Source organism: Mya arenaria, chromosome 17 (assembly GCF_026914265.1).
Source record: "Mya arenaria isolate MELC-2E11 chromosome 17, ASM2691426v1".
In the NCBI taxonomy this organism is placed as follows: domain Eukaryota; kingdom Metazoa; phylum Mollusca; class Bivalvia; order Myida; family Myidae; genus Mya; species Mya arenaria.
This window is the reverse complement of record NC_069138.1, coordinates 54,575,312-54,593,959: the sequence shown is the minus strand read 5'-3', so window position 1 is coordinate 54,593,959 and position 18,648 is coordinate 54,575,312. Positions and strand designations below refer to the sequence as shown.

Genomic DNA, 18,648 nt, shown 5'->3' with positions numbered 1-18,648 from the left:
GTAGTGAGGAAAGCCTATGGATTTTTAACAGCTATTATTTCAAGAAATGAAATGCAGCACAAGATTTTGTTGATGATGCCAAAACTGACACCAAAAGTAATACCTATTTGCGGCCTGAAAAAGGCCATGAAAATAACCTTATAAGTATAAAGCAGTACCTGACTGATTGTCCTGCACTTTTCCCCCACATTTGGTGCACACATTTGCAGCTGGTAGATTGAGAAGCTGCTTCAACATCCCATACACCCCCTGGTCTGCTGTTGACTGATGACTTACCCCACCCACCCGTGCTGACATGTGACATGGGGTAACAGTCACCTGACTTTGCTGGGTGGTTGTGACAGTGACCTGAAAACAGAGTGAGTTTGAAACTATGTTTGGTGATTTTTTTCAGTTTACTTCAATTGCATCACTTAAATAGCCTACTGAATTCGGCTCCAACAAAGGGTAAATGTGTTACCACATCAAATCTGGATTTCCGTGTCACAATGTTTTTTCCTTGATTTGACCTAGCCGAAAGATGACCTTTTGACAACTTACCAAAATGGACAACTTATCAACCATTTCAACAATTTACTGCTGATCAAAACAGCATGTCAGGAAAACAGTCTTTGGTTGTTTGTTATTTGACATCTTTCATAAACCTTGCAGTTATGTACTGGTAACAGAGGGGGATTTCTTAAAGTTGTCAGATAATGTATAAATTATAAAATTGCTCATGACATTAAAAAATTACCTGTGTCTCCTGTCTGGTATGGACAGTCACAGTGCTTGTATTTGAAACAGATATGCCCTGTAGACTAGCTGGCTGTGACATTGACACAAATGATGTCACTGGCTTACTAGACGCCATACCATCTTGTTGGTCAGATGTCACTAAACTGGAACTTAAAGGACCTTTGCATGTAGTGGAAGCTGACCTAGAGAGTTCATCATCCTCCTCCTCATCATCATCATCTTCATTCAAGGATGCTATTTTGGGGAATTGAGGGCATGAACGCGATCTCTTCTGAGCACCAAATGGCTTGTTAGACTTGTTGAGTTCAATGTTATTGGTGGCCGTGAGGCTGTTGAACCTAATTCTGTTCACGCTTTTCATAAACTTCTTCACGGACTCGGCGGTAACAGTTTGGTTTCCTGGCACAACAGAGGTCAGCTCAGAAACCTCATCATCGTCATCTTCTGAAAACAAAATACAGTACAGACATTTAACAAAGCTGTCGTAAGACAGCGCGCTTGACTACGCTGCTTTGACTTTGAAGTGGATACAATAACAATGTAATATGTGCCTGTCAAAAGCAATAACAATCAAATTAAAAAGAGAACAAGAATCGCGATGTGACAAAACCAGGTTTTTAATGATTGGCAGAAGAGATTTAGTTTCAACTGCTCTCTTCTATTTTTTGTAACAGTGACCTTGATCCTAAGGGCCGTAAACACAATCCCATGGAAGTCCTCCATAAACTCTTCCTACATATAGTATGTCAACCATTACTGAAACAGTAATCTATTTTCAGTAACAGTGACCTTGACCCTAGGAGGCCAAAAACTTGTCCTATATACCAAATTAGGTCACACTATGTCAACCCTTACTTGAGTTGTTCAGTAATAACCATATTTCTAGTTTTAGCAACAGTGACCTTGACCTAGACCATAACTCTTGGGGCCAAAACACAATCTCAGGAAAGGTCTCTATAAACTCTTCCTATATACCAAGTTCGGTCACAATATGAAGACCCTTACTTAATTTATTCAATGCCAACCCTTTTTCTATTAATAGTAACCTTGACCTTGATCCTAGGGGCCTCAAACGCATTCCCATAAAAGGTCTCCATAAACTCTTCGTATATACCAAGTTTGGTCTCTTTACGTCAAACCTAGCTAAAATTATTCGATACATAAGGTGACTTTGACGCTGCCCTCCCATCAGCCCGCCCGAACAATGACACAAGTCATTTAAATAACTAGTTTTCCCTTAATGAAAATGTGGGTAAGAATATAAAAATGTGCCTTTCAAAAGAAATTACCCTAAAATAAAAATAAAAAAATAAAAAATCATTCAAGGGCCATAATTTGTATTAAGTGTTAAAATGGAGTTATGTTCCTTGACGTAAGATAGTCGTCAATAATTCTGCACAGTATTAAGTGCATTGAATGAAGGGTATAGAAGTTTTTTTTATCAAAATCCCAACTTTCCCTAAAACTTTAACCTGCCCTTAAACTTTAACCTAAGTCAATCAGGGGCCATAACTTGTATTAAGGATAATATGGACTTATGTAACCTCATTGTGTGATGGTCCTGAACAACTGTGTGAAGTATTAAGTCAATTGAATGAAGGGTATAGAAATTATTAATAAATATCCCAACCTGCCCTAAAACTTTAACCTAAGTTCCATAGTCAATCAGGGGCAATAATTTGTATAAAGGATAATATGGAGTTATCTTACCTCATTATATGATGACCCTGAACAATTGTGTGAAGTATTAAGTCAATTGAATGAAGGGTATTGGACTTATAAGTGAAAATCCCAACTTGCCCTAAAACTTTAACCAGACGCCGACGCCGACGCTGGGGCGAGTAGTATAGCCCTCCTTATTCTTCGAACAGTCAAGCTAAAAACAACAGGAATAGCAAATAGATTCCAAATCTTTCTGTGTGAAAGCCATATGGGTTATGTCAGAAGTAAAATTTGAACCAAGTATAAAGTGAATGTTTCCAGGGTTGTTTGGAGCAATTGTCAATGTTTAAGAGTTTGTACTACAATGATGACGTAGACAAATAGACCATGGCTATAACAAAATATATATACTTGCTGTGTCAATCTCTGAAAATCGACATACATGTATGCGGAATTATTTTATATAGAAAAAGAAGAAATAAATTCGAGACCGAGTAAAAAAATTGACACAACTGGAAAATCAAGATAGCAGAGATCGACATAGCAAGTTTGGACTGTATTTACATTAATAAATTTGTATCAAGAAATGTTACTGAAGGTGGTTTGAATTATTTTTTTGGACTAAAGTGGGATTCAAGCCAGCTTACAGTAAAATAAAGAATCACTAATAACACTCCAAATAAACAGAAACATAGCCACTAGACCATAGTGAGACTTCATATCTTTGGAGAATGATAACAAAAAACATTCAAATGTGGACAACTAGATTGTGATTTTTTTAAATTTTCTGGAAAGTCTTATAATTTATTACATTATAAATTATATAAAAAATAGTGGCTCATGGCCTTTAACGTTAGTGACTTTACATGATCATCTTTCAAGTAAGACAAAATAAATGTACCCTGCACTCAATGTAAATTATTATAATGTGTGCTATTTCATACCTGGCCTGTTAAATTATACTTATTTTCTGTAAGCTATTGGCCCGTTCGTTTTGGGCTTTACCAAGATGTTAAAAGCGGTTGGAAGAGCTTTACCAATCAAACATATTTTTATCACATAAAATGATATGTTAAGCAACTTTTGAACAAACTATTTATTAAAATCAGACATTTTGTCATTTTAGACTATTATTGAGTCAAATGATAAAGGGCTGCACATCTTCTGTTTTAACTGCCGATATTTGAAAGAGACGGCAGAGCTTCAAAAACCGCAGACCACCAAAACAAACTGTTCAGGAAGGCATCTAGATCAATTTTAGAAGCTCTTCCCTCAATGCAATCGAACCAGCTGTAAGATATATAATTTCAAATTCCATATATATTTTCAAATTCTATACATTTTCAAATTCTATGCATTTTCTAATGTTTACTCACCATCGTTAGATTCCAGGCTTTCTATGACTTGGGAAATGTTGTCAATACAGACTGTATCCATCTGACCACCAGATGAAGCATTGGACATCCCACCTTCCTTCACTTCCTGTGAGCTATTGATAGCATCTTGTACACCATGGGTACTGGATTTCTCAAAGCTTGCGTTCAAATCTGCAGTTATTTTCAGACTATCTTCGAAAAATGTTGCTGAACTGCTCCTAGAAGGTGTTTTCGAGTTTTCACCAGTGCTAAAAACACTCGCCCCTTGGCCCTGTCTAATGCCAACATTATCTTTCCCATCACTCATAGATTTTAAAGTCTCAACCTGACTCAAGTGTTTCTTAGAATGCTCATAAGTCAAGTCACTATCAAACTGAAGTTCCCTAGCAGCTTGTAAAATCGGGAGGGGCTTGACCCCAATGGGTGGGGTATTGGTAAACTCCGCCCTCAAAGGGGATGGGGGTACACTAGGAATGTTACTAAGTGGGGTCAAAAGGGGCACTTGCTGATTGGTCGGAAACTCACAGCTTAGGCGTTTGGGATCTGGTCTTGATGGGCCTCTGCTGTTTGCTCTACTCTGGAAGAAAAAGTTAAACCTATACATTATTTAAGATTAAGAACATAGTTACTTCTGACATTCTTGAAAAACATTATATAAAATAAGACCATCAACTTTTGTTTTTCAGTCATAAAGGGGCATAACTAAATACTTATTCAAGCCAGAGTTAGGGGTCCTGCTATACATCTACGCATTGGCTGTGGCATCATGTGTACAAAGTATCAGTCCAATATCTTGAATGATTTTTTTTTTTCAATTAAGGCCTAGGGGTTAAAAATGTGCAATCAAATGATGCACAAAACGTTGCCAAGGCTACATTCACATTGTATGGCAATATATATTTTGTATTCTGTAAAAAAACTAACAAGCTAATGATTTATTTTGAATTACATAATTCTTTACATTCCAAAGAGTATTTGGATAATAGGAATGTCATATCAGTTAGTTAACACTTTCTCCTTTTACTAACCCTGTCTGCCTCTTCACTGATGGGCGGAGTTTCCCGAGGTGTGTTCATGGGGGTAGTTCCAACATTTATCGACAGATTGGCACCTGAGTAGGAGAATTATCTTGCTATTTAAAGATAAATTATTTGAATAAATAATTAAACTGTTCAATTTCATTAGGCTGTTTAGTTATCACTGACCATGTCCAGGCGGTCACCCCAACAATGACAATATTTTTATATGGTTTGCCTTTACCCTTGTCCCTTTAAACAGGATATTGGTTTCATTTTAGGCTACTGGTATAGTCCCTGTAGTTTCCGTGTTTTACTAAAACATTCCAAACATACAACTGTATTAAATCCCTTTTGGAAAGTAACATTATTGTTGCGATCAATAATTGCCTTACACATCCTAGATCTCCACATTTCAAGCATCAGAACATTAAGATTGATGAGAGATTAAAACAACAAAATTTACTTTTACCAAATAAACCATCGAAAAGTGAAGGAACGACAATATGCTAATTGTTGTAAACAGTTATTTTCATTATAACTAAAGTCATTTGGAACATCCTATCACATCGGAAATATGCTGGTACATCAGTGGAAGAAGTTCATGAAATTTTAAATAACAGTATTAATCAATGGTAATGTTTAAACGTGTATTTTCTATACTTTTTTTTTAGTCTGATCAAGTGTATCATTGCATAAAAAATTAAGATTGCCAAGAGTAAAATCAACAAGTTTAACTGCTAAACTGAAATGACTACGCCATCTACTTGCAGCGTAGTTAAATGTAAAGATTTCTGATATTGAAAACCGTCCATATATATCTGTAGTTGTTTGTGGAAAATGGTAGAGGAGTCCCGATTGAACTACAGTATACGTACAATTTATGAAATTTAAAACCGAAAAACATTACGCACAAAGCAAGCAGATGCCAACAGTCTGTCTGGTGTGGGGGGTTTTCTTGATAAATGGGCATAACACAACTGTTTTATGTATTGTCACTTGTTACATGCATACTAAGTTCCACGTGAATATCTCAAAATGTTTATCTAAATATGGTTCAATGGCTAAGGTTAAACTTACAACCTCACCAAGGCTTTGACAGTGCAAAAACTTTTTTATTGAAACCACAGCCAAGCTAAAAGTCATATCAATTTATTACCAATTTGTGCTCCAGTCACAATGCCACCATATGGGGTATGTGACCCAGATATTGCGCCACCACCTGAAGCTTCAAATACATGCATGGCGGGCGTGTTTGGTAGAGAATGAGGAGGTGTGGAGAGCCCAATAACCTCCGATGGGCTCCAAAACATATCCTGGGACTGTACTAGGGGGCTGCCTTCTGGGACTGTTATCAGGGACAAGGAAACTGGTGCTGGAATTAAACAGAGATAAAGCATTGTTATAAGTCTCTTTTTTTATTTAATCAACTTGAATTCTGTTCCAGAATTTCATGTGCATGTAAAGCTTCTTGCAATGCAGTATATAAATATTTTAATTGAGGCATAAAGCTTGAATGCTGTATGCTTGCATTATATTTGAGGCATAAGGCTTCTTCAATTGCAATTATTGAGTTTTTCTTTTATAAAGTTTAGTATTTTTGACATCAATGTCCAGAACTAAAAATATGCCATGCATTAATGCTTCCTTATGTGATAAAAATAGTCCAATACAATCAATGATTATGATCTGCCTACCTGTCAGTAATGATTATTACTGGTTTACTATTAAATACATTTCATACTACCGGTACTATGAAAACATGAGCCAACATCCCTGATTACTCCATGGAACTCGATACCCATACATGTACCTGCTTCTGATTGGCAGTGGGCTTGTCAATAACAACCATAAGAGTTGTAATCAACCAATAAAATTTAAGGCCAATACCAGAGAACCTCAAGTGCCCGGCAGACTCGTGTCTATTAAACCATTTAATTTTAGACTCCTATCTGACAAACAATGTTTTAGCACTATTTATTTAACAACAAAAGTTGAACAATGTTTCTTAAGATTCTGGTCTTGTGTTATAGAGGAAGCTGGAGTTCCCAGATGTAACCAACTTGTCCAGATTGGTGACCAACAACCAAATTCACATATCCTCAGGCCAGGAATGAAACCAGGGATGTTTGAGGAAAAGCAAGTGCAAGAACCACTGTGCTTACCAGACAAACTAGGACGATACATCTGTGTCAGTCAATGATGTGACAGAGCTACATGATTGGACACTTTAGAACATATATGCCTTCTATTTTGGGTTCTAGTACAAGACTTTTTATTTACCAATTTAATTCCTACCCAAGATACTAGAAAAATGCATTCAGTTGGAAGTACAGCCTTTCAATCCTTTGACTGGTTAGACACTGTAGCTTCACCCAAGTGCCTCCTATTGGGTCCAAGGGCATTATTTATGATTAACCAATGAAATTTCAGACTCCTACCTGAGGCCCTTGGCAGACGCATCCGATTTGCTGAGAGCCTGTCAATCATATGACTTGGCTTTATGATTGGACACTGTAACTCCTCCCATGTGCCTTCAATTGGGTCCAAGGACATCTTGTTACACTCAACTACAATATCATGGGTCTCCATATGCTTCCACCTACAAATAACCAAATGAAGTTTCCAGTGCTATGTTTAGTTTAGTTATACTCATGGTAACATTGATAAAAAATACTGAGAAATGTGCATGATACTTGTAAAACGATAACCAATCATTTAAGTAAAGAACAACCATTAATGAGCATTTGATTCAACCTACAGTTAAGCAACTTAACTGTCTAGTGTAAATAAAAATGTGACTATAACAGCCTGAAGTCCCATTGCTCATGGTTGCCATGTCAACTGAACAATTCCATTATCATGAAAGCAGGAACCAACCTCTGTGTGGATGTTTCTTGTTCTTTGGTGCCAATGATCAGGGCAGGGTGTAGTCTCACACGCTCTAACATACACTGATAAAAAAACATGATGTTTAACAAGGGGTCAGTTCATGACAAACACATACACTGAAGTATGGACAGAATTAAATGGCCAGATTGTTTTTTTGTTTAATTTGGGTGTATTTGGAATGTTCTTAAAATGATCGTTGAACAAATACAATTTCATGAGATTTAAATTGCTCGTAAAGTTGAACATTTATATACTAGAAAAATACATTGCGTTTATTAACAGGAACAATGTGAGGGGTAATTAGATTCATAATATGTGTCCATGCATTCCAATGAATTGACCAGATGTCTGAAAGTGAAGGTAGGATTTATTTGATGTTTCAATTATGATCATATAATATAAGCTTTGTAGAGCTTTTAAGCGAAGAACATAAATCAGGGTCAGATACACTTACCACATGGCCTTGGCCTTCAATAAGATTGAGCTATTACCTTTATTGCCTCATCGAAGACAAGGGTGTTGTCTTTCTTGGAGTAGTAGTGTCTCAGGTACGTGAGGAAGTTGTACGGAAACATACCATATAGTCGGTGAAACAAGGCGTACACGGCTATCTGCAGATGCAGGTAGAATATGTCTGGAGTATTCCCCGCTGGAATGAAAATGACAACAAGTGAACAATCCTCGAAGATATATGTGAAAAGGGAGTTTTGGAATGTAAATATGCCATAGAGATGGCAATACAAGGCATACACAGCTATCTGCAGATGCAGGTAGAATATGTTTGGGGTATTCCCCGCTGGAATAAAAATAGCTAGAACTGAACATTACTCAAAGGTAAATGTGAAGGTGTTTGGAGACGTCCCATATAGTTATTTGCATACACTCATTTCTGCAGATGTATGAAGAATATATCTAGAGTGCTTAAAGGTAAAAGTTAAAGACCAACACAGTTTAAAGGTACATGTACATGCATGTGAGGAAATTGTATGGCCAGAGTCAGTGGTTTATTAACGTAAAATGGGACCAATAGTGGGTTACCCTGAGTGATGCCTTACGTGGTTTCTTGACAGTAAAGGAAGCCAGCCTGTTGAAGACTTCAAACAAGTCTGGGAGATATGGCCCCACCAGGGTTGGGATGGAAGGCAGCAGTATGGTAACTACGGTTACTGCTGTCATCAAAACTGGAATGTTGGTTTCCACCTGGAATATGCCATAAATCAGTTGAAAATACAAAATGAACATCAAAAGCATTTTGTTTTACTAAAATATCAAAAGCATTAGTTATAATAAATGTTCTTGAAATAATCCTGTGAAAGTTACAACAATGTTAAATATATGCTACTCAAATATTTGGTATTTCTATGTAGGTATGCCACAGTGAATTGTATGATGCTAAAGAACTGAATCATTAACACATCAAAAAGTTCTTAATTACAGCACAATACAAATTCAATTAATATTTCAATTCAATAACCTTTTTTTTTGTTTAAAGACTCAAACTATGGCATCTGTTATCATAAATTGTGAATACAGAGTTATGTACATTACAAGATTGTTTTTCAATTAAGGTTAATTTTGTGATACTGGTAGTAAATGTAATATAGTATAATATGTGAATGTTTTTTATTAATCTTCAATATTATTAAGTAAGGGTTACTTTTAGAGGAATTATGATATTTCATAATTCATCATTTCAACTGATGAATAATCCTGCATGTGTTATCATTAGGGACTTTACGGTATTTATGTGGTCATTGATAATTGTTTACTGTTAACTGTTATTTCATGATGTCGGTCACCTGACCAGTCATGTGATTAAGATAGAATTGTTGGTTCCCAAACTGGTTTTCATGTTTTTCTCATTAATATTCATTCCATTTTTAGCAACCAATGAGTATATGTTTTCCTGAGTTTTTAACCAATGAATGTCTTGTTTCAAGCTTTTGGTGAGGCTCAGCCAAATAATGTTTCTCAGGAACATTTCTGATTTTGGTTTCTGGCGTGATGGTTCTAATTAATTTTAATAAAATTTCATTGGAAGGGAAAACATCAAATTAAAGGTATTTGCTTCTTTTATGTTTTTATTCTACTTGTATTGCAATTGAGATTCAAATAGTTATTTGAGATTTATTATTGCTGGAATTTAATTTAATTGGTGTTTTAACAAATAACTTAATATTTATTAACATGCATGTTTCAGCTTTACCATATAAAACCTGTAAGAGGATGAGCGTGAAATCGGTCTACCTCCATATCAGTAACTGAAGTATATACGATTATAGTCTACTAGAGATTATACTCTAGGTGTGTGTGTGTGTTTTATGTATATCAAGAATTGTAAATTTCTTTGTATTGTGTTCCATATAATTAATTATATTAACGGTTTTAATAACCTACATGAATTAATGGAACTCGCTGTATTTGTGTATTTTGTCTTGTGTTCTATTGCTTGTATTTGTGTACATTGTTTTATTCACAATTTAATTATAGTTATGTCCTATGTTTGTTTCAGGGCTTATTAAAAATAGCTCAGTTCAGTATTTGGAAACATATTATAAAATAAACATATTGGAGACAACTGAAAATAAAGAACTCAAAATATTAATCACGCTTTGTCTTTTTGAATCTAAATATTGGATTCAATATAAAGATACAACATAAACTAGCGCATAATTACCTTCATAGACTTTATGATGACCTTAAGGACCGACATGTTGACTATCTTGATCAGCCAGTGGGGCTGTTTACACACAGCATACAACAGTAACTGTAGGGCTGGTAACTGATGGTCCTGGGACTTGATTCCATCACAGAGTTTCTCCAGCAGGTGCTAAAGTAGATAAAGACATTGGATAATTACATGGTGACAATCTAAGCCAGTGAGGCTGTTTACACACCAAGTATAACAGTAACTGTAGGGCTGGTAACTGATGGTCCTGGGACTTGATTCCATCACAGAGTTTCTCCAGCAGGTGCTAAAGTAGATAAAGACATTGGATAATTACATGGTGACAATCTAAGCCAGTGAGGCTGTTTACACACCAAGTATAACAGTAACTGAAGGGCTGGCAACTGGTGGCCCTGAGACTTGATTCCATCACAGAGTTTCTCCAGCAGGTGCTAAAGTAGATAAAGACATTGGATAATTACATGGTGACAATCTAAGCCAGTGAGGCTGTTTACAAACCAAGTATAACAGTAACTGTAGGGCTGGTAACTGGTGGCCCTGAGACTTGATTCCATCACAGAGTTTCTCCAGCAGGTGCTAAAGTAGATAAAGACATTGGATAATTACATGGTGACAATCTAAGCCACAGTAACTGAAGGGCTGGCAACTGGTGGCCCTGGGACTTGATTCATTCACTCTCTAGCAGGTGCTTAAGTAGATGGAGACATAGGATATATACATGGTTCGGGCCACAGAGCTTCACTTGTAAACTGTAAACCAAACAAATTGTAAACTTGACATTTCTTGATCTATAATGCTACATTCTTGACTTCCTTTTTTTCTCATGTGAGTCGAGTTACAAAATGATACCTGTTTAACATTAATTTGTAGGTAATAATGTCACAATTTAGAAAGGTATTTGGCCAGTCCAAGGTAAAAACACATGCTGCCAATTCAGGCCCTCTTCCAAATAAGCTTACAGGCCACAATTAAAATTCATTAACCTTTATAAGTAATGCCATTCAAATCCTGTGAGCTGGAATGTGTCTAAAGCAATTCACTAACTGGACCTGATATAATGGTTGTTGGCCTCTTGGCTCACCCCAGTTCTTAGCCCCACTCACTCACAGAGCCCCGGCCACAGCCCATCTCCCATGCTTGTACAAACTCTTTCCTCCTGATGTTTGGGCTTCATTAAAATTATTATAACTAAAAAATTCTTATGCATATCCACACTTGTCTGTTTAGTTTTTTTTTCATTCAGTAATGATCTAGCATTGATTAATTAAATTAATAACAAATGGATGAATATAAGAGGAAAAAAAGATATTGGTGGGAAGTTTGAGGGATTGTTATGAAAGAAAAGAAATGGGTTGACCTTTTCAATATATTTTTTATATGTAACTGATATGAACTGAACATCAGAACAACACTTCTTGTTGGTGAAGATTTTTTCTGCATTGCCAGATAATAAAGTTGTCAAATTTGTAGCAAGCCTTTACAATCTGCTAAAAGAACACAAGCTAAGCAAGGGGATGCCAGTGCTCGCCTTATTTTTTTATCAATTAAAGGGCATGACTCAACTTTTAGTAAACCCAGAGTTATGGGCCTTGATACACATGGACACACGTATTTAGAATACAACCTACATTTAAAGCTAATAAAATTGCAGATCATCACGTACTCGGCTTAATCATTAAGAATCTCAACTTTTGCAGGTGTTCAAAGGTTGACACTGTGTCAGCCAATGAGGCTGTATTCTAAGTCAGTTAAATGATCTGAATCAAAATTTTAATACTTAAGAAGGGCTTGTTTGTAATGCTCACTCCTACCATTCTTGACCATTAAGATTTTAATTAGTGTCATTTTACTATTTTGCAGTGTCATTATTATCAGGTGTACATAATTATGTCTTAAATGTTTTTTTGAATTATGGTTGAGTTTAAAATGCATGCACAACATTAACACTAAGGCTACCTAAAGTACCTTGTCATGAGGGTCCTGCACCTTACACAGGATGTCAGCCACGCTAGTAGACTGGGTCATGTAGAAGTAGTCCACCAAACTGTGAACCAGCCATGACTCCTTCTCTGGAAGAAGTGAATTGTCATACAATAAAGGTTTAGTGTTTCAAACATTGTTTAGGAATGATAATCAGGACTTTCATCATTTCCAAAAACAAAACAGTGAAATTAACCAATTTTTAAGTTGTATCCCATTCTTCAATTTAACTTATCTAACAATGATTCTGATAAATTGTAACAAAACTGGTGTTATGAATAAACAGTCAATAAAGTATGATTAACAATACTGTCTAAAAAAACGTAAAGATATACGACGCCATCTGGCTGGTAAAGAGTGAGGTCAATCCAGGTTCCTAAATGAGATTTGCAATATAATAATCTACAATAATTATGGTTTGACCAGGGTCTGATAAACAAACCTACTTCCCATCCTACTGACACTTAGTCAATCTTAATCTAATACCAGCCAAGAGACCAAACTAAAGGGTAATTTAAAAGATGCGAGTGTTTAAAAAATCAGAATTTCCACATCAACATGTGTTACTCCATGTACTTACTTGAGTTGAGGTTTTCATGTATAAGCGTTGTGATCTCCTCTGTAACGCTTGTCTCCTGTGCCTCCAGCAGCGTGAACACCTCCCTCACATCTCCCATCTTCTGGTCTAGGTCAGCCATCTCTCACACTGTACCTAGAGTAGGATCAACAGTTTATGTTTCCATATTGTTAACAATATCTGAATCAAATGTTACCTGGTTTATAGCTTTGTATAACTTGAACCTAATCGTCTCACATCCATATACGTTCGTCCACTTTGAACAAATCTTTGAAATCATTTTTCACAAAATCCTTCCCAAATTGTGAATTTTCGATGGGTCAAGGAGAATAACTCTATAAAAACTCAATCCGGATTAACGACCTTGCTATATATCAATGTGATACATTCCATATTTCGGGAGACCATTCTAGAGAGTTTGACATTGGACCAGGGGATTTTCATTGATCAACATTTATTGCTTCCACATTACAATCATTTTACCTATTTTCTACATCCAGAAATATTTTATTTACCCTTCTATGTAAATCTATTATATTGTTATTAGACACTGTGGTGAGCAAATCATATGCATATAGGATGCACTTGCAGAACACAATATTTCATAGAAAAATATGTCTAAGAGACAATTTAATGGGCTAACTGTCTTTCGAAGTCAATGAAAAAATCTGACTAACAAGAAATTCTAAATGGAATAAATATTATCAGTTTTGTTTATTTTTTTCATTTCTGCTTTGCTTCAATCCTGATAAAAAAAATAAATAATTTGTCACATTTTAAGTTGATAAATAGACGTGGCTCATTTTCGCAATTTTTAAAAAAATATCCTTTTCTTTATTATCATTGTAATCTTTCTCACATATGCTATGTAGAGTTGTTCGTTTACTTTCAGTTTCACATTTGTCATTTCCAAAAGAAATGGCAATGTACATGGCAGCAGTGCTTCAGTCTGAATTTGAAAAGGGCAGGGTGCTAGGTCAGAAAGTGCACTTTTGATGCACATTAAATGAGTTCCAATGGGGTACATGCAAAGGTCAATGTTCAATTCATATTGTGTATGTGTTGTAACTATTCCAATACTAATAGTTTGTCATGAATACCATCTATATAGATGTTAATTTACTTAATTTAATAAGTGTCAAAATTATGTATATTTATTATTTTTATACTTATTTCTGAAAGTTGACTTGACAATATGTCAATCAAATAAATTTCATATTCATCAAAGAGGGCTTTGTCAAACAAAAGGGCACAGCAGGGCAGATTAAAACGGCAGCAGGGTGCCGAAAAAAAGGCAGCAGGGTGCTCCCCCTATTATTTAAGTCTAGCTGGAGCACTTATGGATGTCAACACTTAGGTAAAGCATAAACCTGCAGAAGAACAGCCTTTTCTTTAAGGTATTTCAATCAGATAATTACCAAATAATATATTGTCACCTTTATCTTTATTTATCCTTTCTTTTTAAATCTGAAATTTTTTCAAAGTTGAAGAACAGTATCCTGTTATCTGCTCTATGATTAGCTAAAAAAACAATTCAACCAATGAAAATCCACCTTTCATCTGATCAGTATACTTGACACTTAATACACAATATCCAATTTATGCATACATGCCCCGAAATTTCGATCCATTCCCCGGTCTCCCCGCGGGAGATAAAAATCACCCGGAATTTCAAAAAAATAAGTATTTTTTTTAGATATTTCACATCAGGCAATAATGACAAAGTGAAACCACAGTATGTGAGTGAAACTGAATGTAAAGAAACAACTCCGCAAGGGTGAACTGACTGTTTAAAAAAGTTTTGATAAATGCCAAAAGGAAACCAACAAGTGATCAATTAATTTGAAGTAATGATCAAAGGCAAAGAAATATTACTATTTTGGAAAAGGAAGAAATTAATAATTTTCATTCCATTCTCTTATTGTCTGAACGTCATCATAGCTAAGTTAAATTTAATTTACAGTATTACAGTACGACATGACAATGTATCATAAGAATATGATAAATCATGACATAAAATAATTCTGTATAATGAAAATGTTAGAGGTTTTCATAGCAAAATCATAGCAAAATATATATGTCAATACATTTTTTCGTACTTGCGTCTAAAATACTTTGAAATTTCGCCAACTTAAACCTGCTAAAAAATCCCCCTGAATATATATATATATGTATATGATACATGAAGTAACAAGAAAAAACCTGTGCCTTTTATGAGTCAGTGTAGTGTACACAAAAACAATCAATAATCCTCTTAACCTACAGGGCAGTGAGAGCATTTGTACAAACACAGATAAAATTCAGTGTTGTGAGAAAATCTCACAAAGCATACATGCCATATTTCTGAGAGGCTTCCCAGGGGATTTGGTCTGAATTCCAGGGGATTTTGATATTACACCAGGGAATTTTTATGCAGCAAAATTTAGTGCAATATCTACATTTATGATATATAAATACAGAAACACACTCTATACAATAACTTTTGGACTTGGTCATCATGGTCATTCATGGAATTTCACACTCATAATATTAAAGATGCTTCCCACTGTCAACCTTAGGCTAGTTTTTAGAAAAAAATAAAAAAAAAAATTAAATTCCAGGGGATATTGATCCCCGCGCAGAGGACCAAGGGGATGGGTCGGAGTTCAGGGGGATTTCCCCCCACACACACACACAAACCGCCAGGGGATATGGCATGTATGACAAAGAATATTTACCTTTTTTATTTTTATTTCTATATTTTCGGGGGGTACGGGATCAGGGGATCGGTAAAAAATCTGGGTTACTTCCCCACCCCCACAGCTAATGCCATTAGCTACAATAATGAGCATTCAAGGGTATATTTCACTATTTTGACATTTATGTCAGGAGTCTGCAATAATCATTGTGGATGAGAAATAAGTTGAAAAACTATTATGGGTTATGCTTTTGTTATATATATGTCTCAAATATTTGGGAGCAGGACTTTTCAACCCCAATCAACCGCTTTGTCACAGTCCGTATACTGGCTCTGCATTTCCTCACTATGGGTACAACATCTGTTTGATTTTAAATCCTGAAAATTATACACAAAATGTATCAAGCTGGCCATAGTTTGGAATGATGGAATATTAGAACCTTAATTAACTGTCACTTTCAAGTTACTATAACCTCAATTAAAGGTGTTATGAAGCCCCTTAATCCCTTGGGAATTTATGACCATGTCACACATGTTGCCCATTAATGAATGTGCGACCTTCATTCCATTCTTTAATTGCATATATGAAAAGACAATACAATGCTTATAGCATTTTTTTACATATATACCACTTTATAATAGAATGTCCTTATTTTTTTTAAACTGAGAAATAAAAAACGTTAATAAAATCTTATGTTACACTTATGTAATTTGAAAGCATTTGGAACTCAATCTATAATACATTTTTAACATCTTTGAACTCAATGTATACTTTTGTATTTCTTAAACATTGTCTGCTAAATCATGATATTTTGAAATATTATGAAGAATTTTATTTAAAGTTCAACTCATTTTATTGTCTTTTTTATTGATGACAAAATGTTTTAAAAAAAGTGTTTAAAAAAAATATAAGAAAAACAAACCCTGTTTCAATTAATTGATGGAGCAGTACCATGCACATAATATATTGTGTGAGGATTTCCTCAGGGAGATAAGGAAGATTTATGGCTAAATGACTAAATAGCTAAATGGACAGTCGAGCATTTTTTTTACTTATTTCAATGTAAATATTTAATGAATTATTGTATTATCATGTGTTTTAAGTATATGTATATTTTGTATGTAAATTACATATTTTTTGTTTGTTATATTTTTAGTCTTGATATATTCTTGATTTTTAAAAGAAATTTCAAAAAAAATAGTTTACTGTTGTAGTTATTTTCTTAAAAAGGTGAGAAATTAAGGGGTTGAAAAGTCTTCGATTATTAGGGGTTGAAAAGTCTTTGTTTAAGGTGGGGTTAAAAAGTCTTAGCACTTTTAGGGGTTGAAATGACAAAGGGGTTGAAAAGTCTTTGATTTCACAAATGACAAAGGGGTTGAAAAGTCTGACAGCCAAATATTTGAGCTATACAAAATGCACATATAAATCTATCTATCTTTAAAATCAACAAAAGACTCGTTGACAGCCCTTTAGGTGGTCTAGGAATGCCATGCAGCCCAGGTAGCCAAGTGTCCCGGCAGTTGTGGGTCAGAGCAATTCACTGTCCAATTTCCATCCAACGTTAACTTACCAGTGTCAGAAGTCAAAGACAGGTGTGCCTGGATTGGCCAGTCACTCAATTAGCTCAGTTGACATTTATCAGAGACAAATTAAATCAAAGGAAGAAGTAATGCACCAGTCACTTGTAACCACGCTTCCACCCCCCCACCCCCATTAACACATATGTATTTATGTAATTATGCCAAAAAACATGTACTTGGTGAAACTCAATAAAGTGCCGTCAGCTATGGTTCGAATAAATTGGGTACGAATGAGTTAAAACAAAATGTATTGTCATCGGTATGCTTCCGCATATCAAAGACTGTACAGGTAACTGTAACCTAGTGTGCAAAAATAAACTGATTTACTTAAATAATGCTATTACCTCACGTGACAATTAAAAAATATAATATTATTCCATTTCCTAGAACCTTTCAAACCCCTACCGCAATGATGATAAACGGTTACAGAAAATCAAATCATATAGCGAGTTTTATCAATGTGTTATTAAATGATTTATGTACTTGAACCAAACAGTTTTTGGTGTGTGTATAAAAGAATGATGATCGAATACACATTTAAATGTTTTTATATAAGATGAGATTGTTTGTGTAAAACTCCTTCTCAGCTGTTTGCTGCTAACCAATTAAAATATATAACACATATAAACACATTTATAGGGACCTTCTTCTCAACAGTCATTTTTTCGTGCCGGTTATCCCAGGAACTATTCATATTTATTTCGAAATTGTTATTTAGTCACACAAGAGCAATAGAGAGTGCATGATCAGTAAAGTTGCATAAACTAACACTTCCAAATCAATATAAATGTAATATTCATGCAAACTCCGGGTCTGACAGGATACCTTTACACGTACGCACGTTCGAACCACGTGTATATCTTGTGAAATGTGTTTGTACGATAGCCGACAACTGTGGCGTTTCATTTCACTTTATAAAACTGTATCACCCATCCTTTGAAAATGCCTGATTCCTATTTCACCAAATTTCATGTTTTGCACGTGCAGAATGCCAAAACAAGTACACACAATGAAACACGCTTATCATTGTACGATCGCTTTTTTCAAACAATTAGTGAGATTTTTTTTATTATTTTTTTAAACATTTTGTTTGGTCAGGTAAGACACAGCTAGTTTGATTTTGCAAATAACTCATTACCTTTGTTAAGAATTTTAGGCAAGTATAAACTTTTTTATGTACATTACTCACTTATCTTTTAGCGACAGGTCGTATACGCGTTGATAAGGCGCTTTCATTGACAATGTTTACCAAACCGATAACGTACACCTGCGGATTCATCCAAAGTGTACCAAGATCAGTCACATTCTGCCATATCCTCCGCCGTATTAAAAACAGTATCAACCTTGCCTTACCACAAAGAATTTCAATCTAGAAGAGTTGTGGTTGCTGTTCACTGTACTTCTCCTCAATGGGATATATCTGTATATGATGTTTTGAGCACCAAAAAATATGCACGGAA

The 18,648-nt window shown here is 35.1% G+C and overlaps 1 protein-coding gene across 2 annotated transcripts in view; it reads right to left on the bottom strand.

The window, feature by feature from the left end:
* Positions 1 to 17,590, bottom strand: part of LOC128224201 (hamartin-like) — a 32,485-nt gene extending 14,895 nt beyond the window's left edge. Inside the window, exons 1-13 of one of the 2 annotated variants that reach the window (XM_052933956.1) lie at positions 17,533 to 17,590; positions 12,934 to 13,065; positions 12,339 to 12,442; positions 10,362 to 10,514; positions 8,740 to 8,884; positions 8,176 to 8,333; positions 7,673 to 7,746; positions 7,234 to 7,394; positions 5,952 to 6,167; positions 4,805 to 4,887; positions 3,777 to 4,353; positions 737 to 1,182; positions 159 to 348 (exon numbers count right to left, since the gene is read on the bottom strand). In XM_052933956.1, the coding sequence (XP_052789916.1) occupies positions 159 to 348; positions 737 to 1,182; positions 3,777 to 4,353; positions 4,805 to 4,887; positions 5,952 to 6,167; positions 7,234 to 7,394; positions 7,673 to 7,746; positions 8,176 to 8,333; positions 8,740 to 8,884; positions 10,362 to 10,514; positions 12,339 to 12,442; positions 12,934 to 13,051 (2,425 nt within the window). In that variant the 5' untranslated portion in view covers positions 13,052 to 13,065; positions 17,533 to 17,590. Of the gene's footprint in view, positions 1 to 158; positions 349 to 736; positions 1,183 to 3,776; positions 4,354 to 4,804; positions 4,888 to 5,951; positions 6,168 to 7,233; positions 7,395 to 7,672; positions 7,747 to 8,175; positions 8,334 to 8,739; positions 8,885 to 10,361; positions 10,515 to 12,338; positions 12,443 to 12,933; positions 13,066 to 17,178; positions 17,298 to 17,532 lie in introns of those variants that run through there. The other variant, XM_052933958.1, reaches the window with a different exon arrangement.
* Between the last annotated feature and the right edge of the window lie 1,058 nt (positions 17,591 to 18,648).